At 35.6% G+C, this 17,185-nt stretch overlaps 1 protein-coding gene across 3 annotated transcripts in view; it reads right to left on the bottom strand.

The window, feature by feature from the left end:
• LOC132699218 (4-galactosyl-N-acetylglucosaminide 3-alpha-L-fucosyltransferase FUT6-like) overlaps positions 1-17,185 on the bottom strand; it is a 60,956-nt gene that overhangs the window by 28,758 nt on the left and 15,013 nt on the right. For all 3 annotated transcript variants that reach the window (XR_009618483.1, XM_060665815.1, XM_060665817.1), the window contains exons 3-4: positions 5,058-5,214; positions 4,785-4,981 (exon numbers count right to left, since the gene is read on the bottom strand). Coding sequence is in view for 2 of the 3 variants with exons in the window: in XM_060665815.1 (XP_060521798.1) it covers positions 4,785-4,970 (186 nt within the window). In the remaining variant the exon portion in view is untranslated. The remainder of the gene's footprint in view (positions 1-4,784; positions 4,982-5,057; positions 5,215-17,185) is intronic.

Here is a 17,185-nt window from a genome sequence, read left to right on the forward strand (position 1 = left end):
TCTTGGAGGTAATTAAATCTCCACGTGTGTAATCTGTGTGATTCCATAACTCATTTCTATTTGTCTGTTTTGCGGTAATTAAATCCCATTTTACAAACAACCCTTATACGGCTTATATTTATATTGGTTTCTTCTTCTTCTAGCTTCTTTTTCAGTTTATCGAAGGTAGGAACAACTTCGCTTTGATAAAGTCAATATATTTTTTTTCTTATTAGGTCCTGATCACTATTGTCTATACAATGATGAGTTTGAAAATCACTACGTTTGTTCTTTTTCTTCAATTCTTCACTGTTAATAATATCCCTTATCGACGTTTCTTTTAAAGCTTCTTGTTGAATAAGTCCTTTACTGATGAAAGTTTCGTACACATTTTTCAAAACCTGTTTTGCATCAAGCGCCAAATGATGTCCAATTGTGCAGATTCAAACCGTTAAGAATGCTCATAAATTGAATAGATGGTGTAAAGTATTTATCAAAGGTTACATCAATTCTCAGCGCTTGTAGTTAAGTAACCGTTTGCAACATTTTTCTAGAAATATCTCCAAATCTGCACAAATAAATAATAAAACGTTTGTTGTACGGATAACAGTTCGCTACACTATATAGATGAAAATACAGCTAAACGCACTATCTCACTCGTACCCGCTTACGGATAAATGCCTTGCGCTCGCGTCTGCATCTGCCTGGCTACTGAGTAAATATAATTTTATAGTTCTCCAAGTAACATATGTAAAATTCAGCTTTTATACTGTAATTAAGGGGTAATAAAATTAACCCTAGTTAAGGGTGTTTGGCAGGGGGTTGCAACTGCACTAAGTGTCGTTATCACTAATAAAATATATGAAAACTAAAGTTTTGCTATACTAAGTTTGAGACACGCTTTTACATGGCTTTACTACCTGTTACTTGCCAAAGCCACCGCTACCCAAGTTTCATAACTTGGGATCGTTCTTTCCTCTATGTGGACATACATCGAGAAACTTTTAGATTTAATTATTTAACTAATATTTTTGGGTTTATCTGATTATTATTTATTCAATTTTCTGCACCGTGAACTTCAGCTTGAGAAAAATCCTCCGAATTTTTAATGTATGGTGCATACATCAGCTTCGGGTAATTTTTTTTTCAAAGAAACTTCCACAGGCTGCTGTAATACTTTTTACAAAACTTCTAGATTTTTCCTGCGTCGGTTTTTGCTGATTCGAACTTTCTGACGCTCAAAGTCGACTCCACTGCGGGTCCCAAGACCGGACAAAAAAGGAGTGTTGTTGAGTAAGGCCAGCTACCTGGTCGATGTAGAACAAACATGCAGCTCACAGAACCGGAGACATAGCCTCGGACCCAGGACGGATAACTATGAAGACGACCCATGCTATGAAAAGGAAAAAACGAACACGGAAAACCAAACGCAACATTACCAGAGTGGCCTGCTGGAACGTAACCTCGGAACGGAAGAGATCAATAGGTGCTTATCGAAATGGAGAATCACAGAAATAAAACGAAAAGGAAAGGGAACAGATAGATTCGACAAATATACCCTAATATACAGCGGCAAAGCTAAGCACGAAAGGGCAAGCTCAGGAGTCGGCATACTACTGCACGAAAAATATACTCAGGTTATCGAAGAAATAGATTATATCAATGATATGATACTAAAAATCTCCCTAAACCAAAACTAAACTACAATACACCTAGTTAGCATATACGCACCAGATATATCCAAGCCCACAGAAGAGTCAGAAAGATTCTACGAAGAACTTCAGAGCACCGTAGACAAAATAAATAACAACCATGAAATCATAATTTTCGGAGATCTTAACGCTCGAATAGGAGATGAGATACTTCCAGGTGTCAAACAGAAACACAATGAACCATTCATGAATGAAAACGGAGTGCTACTAATCTACTTTTGTGCCAAAAACGAGTTGAGAATTATTAACACCTACTTCCCACACAAGGCACAACACAAGTACCCATTGAACAACACTAGAGGCCAAAAATCTAAAAATGACTACATTATCACCAACAGAATCATCAAACCGACTCAAGTACTTGACGTAAGAGCACTAACTTCAGCTAATATAGGAACGGATCACAATCTCTCGAAAAATACCACATAGAATCACTAGAATCGGACAGCACGTGTAAACTCTATGAAAACAGACTAACAGATAGACTAGACGAGTTGGACCTCAACGAAAGCGATGTGGAAACCTGCTGGAATAAAATTAAGAAAGCCATCCTTCAGTCCGCTGACGAATCCATAGGAAAAAGGAAAGTAAATACAAACGCGACAAACTGTACTAAACCTTGGTTTTGCCAAGAAGTGAAAAACTCGCAGAACTAAAAAGAAGAAGCTACCTAGCATACAAAGGATCCCCAACCCAACAACGACATGCGGAATACATACAGACAAGAAATAGAGTTAACTCACGAATTAAAACCATCAAAAGGGAATACTGGATTAAGTTCACGAGCGATGTTTATTACGACATATATGGCGCCCAAAGGAAAGTGTGGAAAGATGTGGATGACAGAAAGAAACCGGTAAACGGATTCGTCCAAAGTAAAGGAGTTTCAATAGAAACGTGGGAAGAATACTTCGAAAGACTCTACAGCGCCAATGAAACACATGAAATTGAATATCAAACAGCAGCCAGCGCAACGGTTTCAAAGGCGGAAGTAAAAGAAAAACTAAGGAAAGCTAAAAACAGAAAAGCACCAGGTACGGATAACATACCAAACGAACTCCTGAAACACGGTGGCTATAAGCTTATAACAACACTCAGATCACTGTTTAATAAAATCTTGAGCACAGGAGAAATACCAAACGAATGGCACACGAGCATAACAATTCCCATCTTGAAGAAAGGACAAAAAACATCCCCTGATAACTACAGAGGAATAACCCTACTGTGTACAACAGACCTGATAAAAGACCAACTGGAAAATCACATAACCATTAGGGAAGAACAACAGGGATTTAGAAAGGGAAGATCAACAACCGACGCAATATTTACTATCAAACAAATAAAGGAAAAGGCAATAGAATATAATACATCAGCATTCATTTGTTTCATCGACCTAACTAAAGCATTTGACAAGGTCAAGCTAGGTGACGTCATCAATATACTAAAGGAAGAAGAAAAATATCAGCCAACATAGTAAAGGTAATCTGCAACCTCAACACCGACAACTCCACTCAAATTAAATCAGGACAACATATCACTAAAAGCATCCTAACACCAGGAGGAATTAGACAGGGAGACAGCCTGAGCCCACTCTTATTTAATCTTCTTATGGACAAAATCATAGAAGAAGTAGCAACCTTTAATATGGGATACAGAATGAGCAACAAACGTATGAACATGGTGTGCTACGCCGACGATGCAGCAATTTTCGCAGAAAACGAGAACGACCTACAAAGACAGCTATTCAAGTTCTATCAGCTTAATATGACCATATCGGTCGAGAAAACAAAAAGCATGACAATCACCAGGGAACCAATCAGATACAAGCTCGTAATTGAAGATAAGCCCATAGAACAGGTAATGCAATTTAAGTACCTTGGGATCAACATGTCTAGCGGCCACGAGCCAACAAAAGATCTAAGGGACCAAATCAACAAAGCAACTTCAGACTGCCTAAGAGAGATTGTCTGGGCCAACGAATACATGCGGAAGGACAATAAGATTAAAATGACGTACGCGATAGAAACAAGAGAAGACACTAACAAAACAAAGAGCTGCGCGTAGCCGAGATGAGGGTGCTGAGATCAAAAGCTGGCAAAACCAGAAGAGAGCACGTAAGAAACACCGACATAAGAGAACAATGCGACGTACAGGATATTGTAAGATGGGGAAGGCAGAGAAGAAGGCAATGGTATAACCACGTCAAGAGGATGGGCGAAGATAGATTACCCCGCATAGCTCTCGAGGGAATACCGTAGGAGGTCGTCGGCCCGGTAGACCGCCGAAGAGGTGGAGAGACAGCTGGCAGTCCACATCTCAAGAATTAATACAACGGCAAGCCCGGAATTAACAGATCATTTGATCTCAACCAAGTAGAAGAAGAAGAAGAAGAAGAACTTTCTGACGTTTCGCCAATCATCCTGTTGGCTTCTTCAGAGCTTGACTGAAACTGGCTGGCATTTTACTCTGTATCTGCTTATATACTGTTTGAGGGGGGCGGAGCTAAATGAGGGGCATAAACACTGTCTCCCCTCAAAAAATATATAAGCAGGTACATAGTAAAATGCGAGCCAGTTTCAGTCAAGCTCTGAAGAAGCCAACAGGATGATCGACTCAGCCAAAACCGACGCAGGAGTTATCCGGAAGTTTTGTAAAAAGTATTCGGGTAAATTGTCTGATTGTTGTTTTAAAAAAAACAACCATTTTATATAACCATTTAATATAACCAACAAACACCACATCAAGCAAAATTAAACAAAATTTTTCCCGAATTTAACTAAATACTACGTTGTATTAATGATTATTGCTTATTTTACGTATTATATTAGATCTGAACGGTCTGACGTCACAAGTGCTTTAATTATTAATTATTTATTCATTATCTTAGGACTTATTGTTTTTAAATTATTTTATTTTTTGAGCAAGTTCCCTATTCAATTGTGCATCACACCATGCGATAATATACGGTATTTAAAATGTCATAGTGAATGTTACTCGATGAGGCGGCAACCGCGCATAGACAAAGTTTTTAGGCGTCTAGTTCACCCTCTAGCCATTTATTTCAATTTATTTAAAATTAATTAATTCGCTTACCAAATTGTTTCTCAACGCCCGCCATTCCTCGACCGTTTGACTATCAAAGCCGTTCAGAAGAAATGAACGCCTGTCGATTCGGACCTCCCACGTTCTCGGTTCAGTAATTAAAAAAATAAACAGAGTCATCAATAGTATCGACAATGCAATGAGTTTCTTTTGCTTCAGCCATATCGTTATGCCCATTCTCACATTGCCTGAAAGAAGCAGTTGTTTCACGATCGATTTCTGGCCAACGTATAATTTTTTTTTAATTCGTAAAAGATCGATCACCTGTTTAGCTTAATCCTAACCGCGCATTTGTAACGTAACCAAAACTTGACTAATTTCGGCTTTATTCCAGTCGATACGCCACGACAGAACGGTTTTTGCTATTGGAAAAATGATAACAGTCCACTCCACGCGTGCGGCTTATAGATCGCTCTCTAATCTGAAATTTTAGATAAGATTACATTAGTCGAGGTCATCAAAACCGAAGCATTATGGGCTAGAATCTAATAGTTATGAATCAGTGAACTATAAAACTTTAAGCATTAAGTACCCGTATTTAGTGTTGAGGCTGGTCAATTAAGCACTTCGTAATTGATTAGTCAAATTCGATCAAAATGTTGCAATTTAGAGTGTTATCTATCATTGTTTAATAATAATACGTATTTTATAGTAAATTATATTGCGTTTGTGCTGTCCAATTTCCCTACATTCAGAAAAAATACGTTTTAAAATACACAAGAAATCCCCTTGTAATAAATCATCTCATTTCCACAATTTAACTAATCAAAATATAACATTTTGCGTTTGAAAATATTTTGATAATGATTTGTGATTTCCTGTATTTAATGTATTGCGCATTTGTTTTCAATGAAATTATGTTCAAAACAAATTAATACTTGCTTATTACAGAAGGACTGGTCTGCTGGCATGTGATCTTTACCAGTCAATATAACAAAGAGATGAAGCCGCCAATTTATTCATACTCGAATACGATATTTAGCGATTCCATTTAGTATTGTTTTTAAAATTATGTTAAAATTGACCCTACCCATATTCCATAGGTACACCGTGTCTCAAATAAAACGATCCACTATAGGATCTGGAAACCCATAGTACAAAAGTATCCCCCCCCCTTCCCCTTGACCAAAACTTTGTTATTTCACATGGGACACCCTATATATTTCGAATTTTTTTTAAATCCTTGGTTAAGATAAAGGTCACTTTCTTAAGAAATTCCTAATCGAATTTTGCATAGTTTAGGCATAAATTGAGGTTATGTTTTTTTTTCATATTTTCATTGCCCCATATAAAATGGACGCTACTGATCCCGGTACTGCAACGAAAATTTAAGCGCAGACTAAGGAGATGATGCACTACTCAATCACATATGGGCCTCAGCTTATACAGGGTGTACCAAATTGGTGGTGCCGTTTTGGCCAATTTAATTAATAAAATCTTAAGATTTTCAAATGTGAAACCCTAGATTTTTATTCCGATATCAATTCTAGGATAAAAAACAAGGTAAGTTTGTAATTTATCTTATATTTAAATTTTACTTTTTTTTTGACATATTCGAGGTTTAAGATACCACCAGCCTAAATTGACTGGTTGAGTAGGGCATCATCTCCTTAGTCTGTAGTTAAATTTTTACGTTGCAATACCTGGATCAAGAGCGTTACAACAAAATTTTATATGGGGCAATGAAAATATGAAAAAAAAAACACAATCTCAATTTCTGCCGAAACTATGCAAAATTCGAATAGGAATTTTTTAAGAAAGTGACCTTTATTTTAATTAAGGAATCCGAAAATGTCGATATATACATTTATAATAACAAAGTTGATGTCGGAGGCGACACTTTTGGGATACCTTGTATTAACAAAATTATAATATTTTAAACTCTCAAGAAAGTCCAAGAAACTTTTGTCTTAAACTTTTTTCGTATCTCCTATGGGTTTCCAGATCCTATAGTGGATCGTTTTATTTGGTTCCCGATGTACATGTAAACCTGAAAATGCAAACATGTTCGTGAGCCGAATTTAAAAGTATGATTTTTGAGGGTATATTAAATTAAATTTAATATAAAAATAAATGTTAAATTAAATATAATATTAAAATAAAAAATAATATGAAAAAATAGGTAGAATTAAACACGAAATGTTAATGGCGACACTGAAATTAGTATTGCCAAAAGCACATTTCAGTTTGATTGGGAATTTTCTAATCTGATCTGACGGTCTACTACTTCTAGGTATTTTTTGTAGAAATCGCCCAATTTCACGTCATCAAATTTAGATTTTAGGAGTGAGTTATCTTGAATCGCGATCAACGCCATTTGCAAGTGTGTTTAAGCATTTTGTAAAATACTTTTTGTTGGAGTAACTGTAGTGGCGTTCTATGCGTCGTTGATACATCCTGTTAAGTAAGATGATGGATGGTATCAGAAGGAAAATTCCTTATACCTGCTGATCGAACTTTGTTATGAGTAGAGATAAAAAGTAGGTTAAATTAGCAAACTAGTTGCATTTTCTCCACTGATTATGGTGTTGAAAACACCCTGTATATCTTTTACCCTAACGTTCGTAAATGACTAGCAGAACAGAAAAGGTCATATGCAATATTAGCCTAAAATTGAAATAACCGAATTATCAGCATATTGCTCCTTTAGACTAAATGGCTACGAGTGGTTGTAGAATACAATTGTATTTTCCTTTTATTATTTTATTATCAAACACTAATCATAATACCAATTTCCACGTCTTCATTTGTTATACAATTTTTTCGGCTCCTTCTTTTAGCAAAAATGGTTTCGTTATTACTAAAGATAAAGGTGTAGAAAAAATTGTTCAAAGAAGGCTGTGTAAAATAATGGCAGCCCTGCCAAATAGTTGTGTTAATTATTTAAATCGATTTTAATTTCAATTTTTAATTTCTTTTTCAAAAATGGTTTTTATACATGAAGAAAAGTACGACCTGTTAGAATGCTATTTGGCATGCAATAACTCGTCTGCAAATGTAGAGAACGATACATAAACCTATATCCATAGCGCGTTCCACCAAATGAACCATTTTTTTTGCCTTTATCGAATCTTTAGAAATAATGTAAGCGTTTTTGCAAAAAAGGGAAGAAAAAAAATATTATAAATGAAGACCTGGAAAATGGTGTTCTTGGATATTTTGGAGCATATCGTGACAATTCTATTTGATACATAGTCAAAGACGCTATCCTATCCTTCAATACTGTCCAAAGGATTTAAAAAAACAAAACACAAATTTGGCCTTATATATTCTAACCAGCTCAGATGCTTTTGGCAGGGAAGGCAGAGAAAAAACCGTTTTTGTCATTGATATTTTAACTTTTGCCGCCAAAACATAAATAATTTTTGGTATATTTTGTGGATTAACGAATCAAAATTTTTAAATTCTGGAATTTATAATCCAAAAAATGATCATTATGTGTCTAGAGAAAATTTTTTGTTCGTTTCAGCTTTAACGTTTAGTGCGGTATAATTGCATTGCACATTGCCAATTATTATGGCAATTCTGGATGGTTTTCTAGATGAGGTTGACCTCATAAGTAGACAGAATCTTTAGTTCCAACAAAATGGCCCACCAATTCATAACTGGGTTTCTACAAGTCGACCTATTGCTTGCCCTCCTAGATCACTGGATATAACCCCACTTGATTTCTACTTGTGGCGTTATTTGAAGGACGAAATTTATAAAGAAGGGATACCAAACTCGTTGACGTTGTAGAGGCTGCCATAAGAGAAAAAATAAACCAGATACACGGTAGAACAATACTATATTTGTTTTTTTTTTGCTTTTTTAAAATAACTTTAGTAGTAAATCATTAGGTTAAGGTTAATTACGCTTTTTAGTTTTTTTCTATTTTCTTATTTCGATGCTTCTTCCTCTCAAATAAAGCAATAAAAGAAAAATGGAGTTTCATTCCGCAACCACTCATGACCATCGAAATCTACAAAAGGTTGCCTCCCTTACCACCTTCTGACAAACTGTTCGTCTATCTCTCAGATAGTGTAGATTCTACCTTATTTTTTGGGCATAGAAGCATAATCACATCATAATACAGACTGCAAATAAATTGAAACTGTTCTCCACGAATTTGAAATCGCCAAATCTGTTCGACAATTATTTCGACAGTCACTTAAGTTCTTCAGCATGTTGAGCATAATCAATATTTTTATACGTAGAGAGGGTGGTGAAAGAACTCTTACTCGACAATATCTGTTCCACTCACAAGTGGATTTTGTTCTCAAACGCTTTTAAATGACTGCACAAACAATTTACTTACTGTCCTTGTAAGGGGTGTTTTTTTTCGAGGTATAGAACTTTAAGTTGCAATAAAACAACGATGGATTATTCGATTGACATGAATTTTATTTATCCGAAAGATAATCTTGTGGCATTACATTTTAAATATGATTTCTGGCATATAACCGCCACGGCTGGCGCGGATGTAGTCTAATCTGGACGTCCAATTTTCGATGAGATTTGTGGCCGTATATCGGCAATAACACGGCGAATGTTCTCTTCCAATTGGTCAAGCGTTTTTGTCTTATCCGCATAGACCAATGACTTTACATAGCAACACAGAAAATAGTCTAGCGGTGTTAAATCACAAGATCTTGGAGGTCGATTCACAGGTCCAAAACGTGAAATTAGGCGGTCACCAAACGTGTCTTTCAATAAATCAATTGTGGCATGAGCTGTGTGACATGTTGCGCCGTCTTGTTGAAAGCACATCTCCTGGACATCATGGTTATTCAATTCAGGAATGAAAGAGTTAGTAATCATAGCTCTATACCGATCACCATTGACTGTAATGTTCTGGCCATCACCGTTTTTGAAGAAGTACGGATCAATGATTCCACTAGCCCATAAAGCGCACCAAACAGTCAGTTTTTATGGATGTAACGGTGTTTCGACATACACTTGAGGATTAGCATCGCTCCAAATGCGGCAGTTTTGTTTGTTGACGCAGTCATTCAACCAGAAGTGCGCTTCATCGCTAAACAAAATTCGCTTATGAAAATTGAGAACAACGGCAATCTCGTTTTGGACCCATTCGACGAATTTACGCCTTACTTGATGATCGTTTGGCTTCAATTCTTGCACGAGTTGGATTTTGTAAGCACGTAAACCAAGATCCTTCCGCAAAATCTTACATAAAGTGGATGGACACAGATCCAATTCCTGTGCTCGATGGCGGATGGACTCATTCGGGTCTTCCTCAATGCTACGCTCTACAGCAGAAATAGCTTCTTCTGTACGCACCGTACGCCATCTTTGGGGATGCGAGTTATCAATAAGAGTAAACGTGGTGCGAAAACGTTCCATGGATGGACGATTTTGTCGACGATAAAATGGACGTAGTGCGCAATACGTATTCTGCACAGAACCATTATTTTCGAAATAAAATTGCACTATTTGCAAACGTTGTTCAGGCGTGAGTCTATTCATGATGAATTGCCAATCTAAACTAAGAATAAATCACTTGACAGCTGTAAATCGGTCGCCATCTTGAACAGTAATGCCAACTTAAAGTTCTATACATCGAAAAAAAAGACCCTGTACTTGAAGTTTCAAATTTAAATCATTATAATAGGTCGATAAGTCACATATCCATTTTGTGTCACTCCTTTGCTTAGCCATCTGACTTTCATCCAAAAACGACTAAAAGAGTTAAGCCGTCGAGATCGGAAAAAACTCATTGTTTCTACTACCACATTATTAACATTCTGGAATCGAATGGACTTAGAACACAAGTTCTGTTGGTGGATAATGGAATGAAAGACTATCAAATCATCTTTTTGCACATTTTCAGTTGATTTTTCATTCAAAATTCCGATAAAACCTTCACGTAAGCCACCAGGGAAGGTGCACCATCTGTGCATAGTTCAACTAATTTTGACCATGGCCAGCCTAAGCTTGTGAATAACTTTTGAACTTAATTAAAAATGTCCTCCTTCGTAATGGTTCCTTTCAGTGGCAGTAAAGTAAGAAATTGCTCAGTAACAGTGAACTCTTTACCAACGCTTTGAATAAATATAGTCAATTGAGCTGTTTCGGACAAATCGGAAAATGATTTAAAACCAGCCATACAATCAGTCAATGTTGTTTTTGTACCATTAGCCATCATTTTTAAACGTCGCATAACAACTTGGTTTTAATAGCTTTGTCAATTTTGAACTAATTACGAGACTTGTGTTCTTTGTTTTTGAAAGGTTTGCTGCTGTTTTTCCAAATTTGCCATGAACATCTCATTTTGTCTTTTCTTATTTGTTCTACAACTTGACGGCGCTAGCAATTCGCAAGGATATCACTTATCGAAGTTATCACATCGGAATCTTTCAAAGGTCACTCACAAAACTTCTGAATTCCTCCCGAATCGGTGGAATAACGTTTTGCTAATCGACCTGTTGCCTACTCTGTACTTGCGTATATATTGTTTGGAGGCAGAAGTGCTAAAGCAGCAGCATGAATCTTGTCCCGGGTGACTGATTCCCATATTCGTAAAACGTAAAAACCTGAGTCGTCCGTATTTGACCGACCCAACTTCATATTCTATTTATATACTCAGTATGTAAAGAACGAACATCGGCAACCCTGTCGAGAGACGGGACAGAGTAGAAAAAGAGAGGTTAGGTTACTTTTTTCATGTACGCCGTATGGCATATTGTGTTTGTACGCCTCAAGGCAATTTTGTACAATTTAAACAATAAAGTGAATACAGTCCACTACAGTGTTCAGTTCTTAACACAGTATGTACTGCAGAATTAATGAAGTAAATCCCTAGCATGTATTTATTATAAATTCTAAGCATGTTCCTACTATATGTAACTACGTAGGTATATGTACAAAAGTATATTTGCAGTAAATGCAGTTACAAAAATATACTTTACAAACCAAAAGTTTATTCAAACAAACACGCAACATTATTATCATGGAAGCTTAAGATTTTCACGTACTTCAAGCTTTACTAGAAGAAATTTTGGGTGTATTTATATTTTCTTTGCAACATGTAAATCTTCTGTAGCCAAAAACAACTTTGTGTTTTATAAAATAAATGTCAAATGTAAGGCTTCGGTGCACTGCCATCAGCCAAACCATACATAAACTACAAATCTGTCAACTCCTCATTAGTAAACTCGACTATTCTAGGATATTTTAAACACCGAATACCTAATTACCCACCAATCTAGCGGACGGGAAGCGTCACTTTACCACGTAAGTTTCGTTTTCCATGAATCCGAGACACTTCGGACATTTCCGGGATTTTACCGCACGGATTTGGCAGCAATCGGATGTTTTCGGGGATATTTCCCACGCTTTGAATTTTGGCGTTTGTCAATTCTGACGGTCATGTCAGTGAATGTATTCGTGTTGTTTTGGGAAAATGGACCCAAAAACTAACGGTCGTAGAAAAAGTACAGTATGCAACACGTTCGGTAAACTTTTTAACTCACTCGTTTATTAAACACTCGCTCCGCTCGTGTCAAATAAACTCGTGAGTCAAATGCCGTTTACCGCACTTGTTGCATAATATACTATAAAAATACAACTCAGAGTTTACCTACTTCTTATTGGTACTTTGATTTTTGAAGTATTTCAAAAAAATAGGTAGATAATTACTTAAGTAAGAAATAATATTGATAATAATTTTCTGCATACTGTCATATTATCGATATTGTTATGACCATGTAGAAAACGGTTTTTTTTAAGCAGTGGAGTATGATTAATATTTATAAAAATATACAGGTGAAATTCGGCCCGCCCGCCACTGCTGTGTTTTAAAATGTGGTGCACTAGAATAATGCGTCTTGACACATAGTATATGTGTGCTAAATTTCATTAAAATATCTAAAGTGGTATTACAGATATTAAAAGAAATATGCTTCATTTTTGAAAATTTTACCACCCTGTATCTCAAAAATGACATGACATATATTCACACGAAGTTTTCTTTTTAAAATAGACCCAAATATCTTCTCCTTAATAATTGACATTCAATTCAAGTCGCAATTGACAGCAAATACTACCAAAATAATTAGCTTGCTAAGCTGATATTGCTAACGAATATGTTAAAAATGAAATGTTTAGGTGTATTGTAAACTATAAAAGCGTATTAATTTGTGGTTTTGATTTTCTTGGTTGTGGGTAGGTATTGTGTAAAAACATTCGTTTTCTTCCTTCCTAAGGACAAAATATGAAAAAGGTTGAAAATACCTCCACTTGTGTTGCCGAGGAAAACTGAAATCTATGAAGGTACTAGTAAAGTCTGTTCATAGATATAAGAAAGTGACTAACTGATACGACTTAAGGAAAGACCCGTGGGGAGGGGGGAACAAGCTGTAAGAATGAAATATGGCCGAACAGGTCCGTACTTTGCTGAGAATTTAATTATTTGGGGTTTTGTTAGGAAAGATACTAAACAATATTTATTTATTTATGTACGTATTTATGTTTAAATCTAAAATAAAATTACAAATTATTTTTATTACCTACTTAAATAACTTAAAATTATTCACATAATATATCAGTATCGCTATCGTTATCATCGCCTGATATACGATTGTTCTGCTTTTTCTATATATTTAACAGAATTTTCCCAACTTTGTGGAGGGATGTTAAAAACTTCGGTTTCTATAAGTTTGAGGATATTGGAGTTAACGCGGGGAAAAACATGGTTACGACGAATGGCAGAATTCAGTTTTGGTGCCAAACATGTTCAATGGGATTAAATATACAGTGGTAAGGTGGAAGCCTTAAAACTGTATGCCCCAGATTTCTTGCTTAATTATCACAGACGTGTTCCTTTTATAGGTTCAAGCTTTGTAGAACCTCAATTAATTGCTTTTTGGTATAATCTTCATGAAAATAAATGTGCGTTATTATACATGTACTTTTGGATTGTTGCTTTTGTGTCATGAGGAAGGGGTTTTTGTCAACTGTCTACTGTGATAACTTGCATTGTCCATTACAATTACGCTATTAGGAGGAATGTTTGGAACTAGTTTGTTTTTAAACCAACTTTCAAATAATTCATGATAATCCAGAGAAGAGTCTTTAATATTTTCCGCAGACAGAGAAAGTCCATTTGGAATCCAACCATATTTAGAACCAGCATGCAAAATAGTTATTCTTTTACCTCTTTATGATGGCGCGTTTGTTTTAAAATTATCAGTTGAGTCAACCCAACCCTTTTCCGGGGTATCATAAGTGTCGAACCAGGTTTCATCCAAGTAAATAATTGGCCTTTGTTGTTCTCTGTAAATCCTAATTTTTCTAGTTATTCCAGTCGCCATTTACGAATTCTAAAAGATTCCATTAAAACTTGCCTTTTGTCAATTTTTTTAATTCTAAAACCCATGTGTTGAATACACTTCCATAAGGTAGTTCTGCCACATTTAACACCGGTTTCATCTTTTTAAGCCTCCTAATTAAGATATTTAATGTAGGCACGCTTTGTTCTTCGTATAACTGGTAAATTTTACGCCGTATTATATCTTGATCACTTTCATCTACACTCGAGAAAATGTCAGCATCGCTTCTTTTTTTCGTTGCTGAAATAGAATTATTCACAATTTTCCATACAGAATTTTCGTCAATGTGGCCGTTTCTTCTAAAGATGCTTGCTTGCGGGCATAACTTCCTTAGTCTCAATAGAATAGTGTTTTCTACATTTGAGCATTTGCGATACACTAGACTCGCACATATTTTGCATAATTAGCACACAATTCAACACACGCTGTATTATACACGAAATAAGAATGATTGCTAATAAACTTAAACTAAGTAGTATACCAAACCAAAGAGTATTAAACACAGGTAGGTATAAAATTATTTTCTGTTACGGACCACAATTTTACCTGAATTTAAATTCCGAAACTTTAGGTAATAATCTTGTTGCATTGTATGTTAATGACCACTCTTGCATAATTCCATTCCAAAGCAATTGGTCACTTTCGTATATCCATGAACAGACCATACCTGTTTGGGAAAAGATAAATCTACTCAAATTGGAACAGCTTAGTTTGCAGTAAAAAAAATTGAAGATTTGGAACAAAGTGAGAACAATCGCCTCATGCTTTAACGGATAAAACATTAAATAAAAACAGATGGAAATATTATACTGGCTTTGAATATGGCACAGTTCAATTATTTGAAAGCATAAAGGAATATGAGTACCACAGCATTAAGTTGCTTTTATCAGTTGAACTTCACTCTTATAAAATTAGAAAGACTGAATCACTCATCACTCACTCACTTTAAACTACAATTGGTTGTCCTGGACGGCCATATTTGATCACGTGGTTTGGATTGCCTTGAAGTTTGTGCACGGTGCCAGTTTTAATGGTTTTGTTAAAATAAATATGTTTAAACGCATGGCGAGTTTGTTGAGGCATAAGCAGATAGAACTGTTAACTATTTCCTTGGATATTTTCCATAATAAAAAATGGGGAACTTGCTTTGTTTACATTTTGTGTAACGTGTAATATAGAATATTCCATATTACCCGCTGAGTATAAAGTTTGGTTTCTTTTTTATTTCCGGCAATAATTGCTACTCCCTTAGCGCAAAAGCCGAAAACAATGAAGTAACAAAGATATGGAAAACGCCATTGAATGAGGTATGTTGACAGAGGAGTTAGAAAGGGAACTAGTTGAATATTTGGAATCAGAAGTTTTTGGTCCGACAAAAAGGAACGCCAAATGTAACAATATCCTACATACATTCTTCCTTTAACGTAAATCTTCTGGAAAAGATTAGTGGTACCTTAGAGGTTCTTTTATAATCCCACGCAAAAAAGCCAGCAACTTTTTCAGGTTTTCACTCATCCGTGTGAACTTACAAAAAGGTTTGACCACTCCCTAGAAAAAGCAACCAATCCAATACTGCTGACGGTCATCACACTCATACTAGATATCTAGATGCAATTATCAAAGCCAAAGACCATAATATTACTATTTGATGCTTATTTTAGCCCCTTGACAAGACCGTCGTGGGTGGATTTAAGCCCTTCAGTAACGAAGAAGTAATTTGGTAGGGCCTATCTTAACGTGAAATCCGGAGAAAGAGCTGTTAAAAGGTTTAGTGGTACTGCGCTCTATTATTACAAATATTTTCACAGACGAAGAATTTGAAAATACGATAAAACACACCCTGAAAAAGAGCAAAATTAACTCGTCACATAGTTCTCTTTCACCAGTTCTTGCAAAAGGTTCCAACTTCGTCGTTGCCCCAATTATTATCCCAAGAGAGGAAATCATCTGCCATCTCAAGTAATTAAAAAAACATCTAAACGTCCTAAATCTAATAATCCAAAGGCTGAACGCATTGGTCCAAAATCTGTAAAACTTAATCCCGACATCGTAAATTTAAGAACAGATAAAGGAAATGTGCGGTGTCGTGAACACAACTGACTATCAGAAAAAAATATTATTACAGACGGATCCTATCGTTAGAACGCAACCTTAAATCTGTTATTAAGGCTTCTTATCTTAATTAAAAAATGCTTTTCTGGAACATATAACGGTCAAATTTTTGAATATAGGGAACAGCTATGAGTTCTCCATTATCTGCATTGATGATACTTTTACTATTTGACCTCAAGGTCAAGAATCCCTCCTATATTTTTTTGGCTATTTAAAATTGTATACACCCTCACCTTTGAATTAGAAACTAATAATAATCTAACCTAATATTTTGTTTACATAAAACCTATCCACACAGACACAGTTACCTTAATGCACATCACCATCCGGTCCAAAAATCACCTATTATTTTGGTTGTAGAGCCCTAAAACTATATCAATCCGAGTCACTGAACCCAGAATTAAAACACCTTACATCTGCTCTTCCCTCTAATAATTTCCACATTAGGGATATTAAGAGTTCCGTTACAAAATATACTTCACCACAACCTTTCAAAGCACTAAGCAAAATCAGATATACCACTTGGGTATTTTTTCCCTTTTCTCCGTATTTTGTTAAACATCTGGGGAAGGTTTTTTGTTGAGATTTTGGTAGGTTGATAACGAACGCATTGTGGATTTTATCACGCCCAAGGGAAGTCGGTTTGAGGCAGTTTATCACTTCTCTATGTTTCTGTTATTATAATTACTATTTTTTTGTCAGACTCTTTAATTGACTGGACGGGTAATTCTATGGAGAAAAAATTCATCCTATTCCATAAAGAGGAAATTCCTTACTATTTTACAGGTGTCTAAGATAATCTTTTTTGCATAGGTGAACGGCTAAAATGTAGTACGAATTAAAAAGCCAATAGAAAATTTACAGGGTGGGTCAATTTCAAGTTCTTTATGTTTAAATCCACTTTCGAATTCTGTGCCGAATTTCACTCATAATTCATGTAGCATACTCTAT

This window comes from Cylas formicarius, unplaced genomic scaffold (genome assembly GCF_029955315.1).
Source record: "Cylas formicarius isolate icCylForm1 unplaced genomic scaffold, icCylForm1.1 PGA_scaffold_3__17_contigs__length_32017465, whole genome shotgun sequence".
Lineage (NCBI taxonomy): Eukaryota > Metazoa > Arthropoda > Insecta > Coleoptera > Brentidae > Cylas > Cylas formicarius.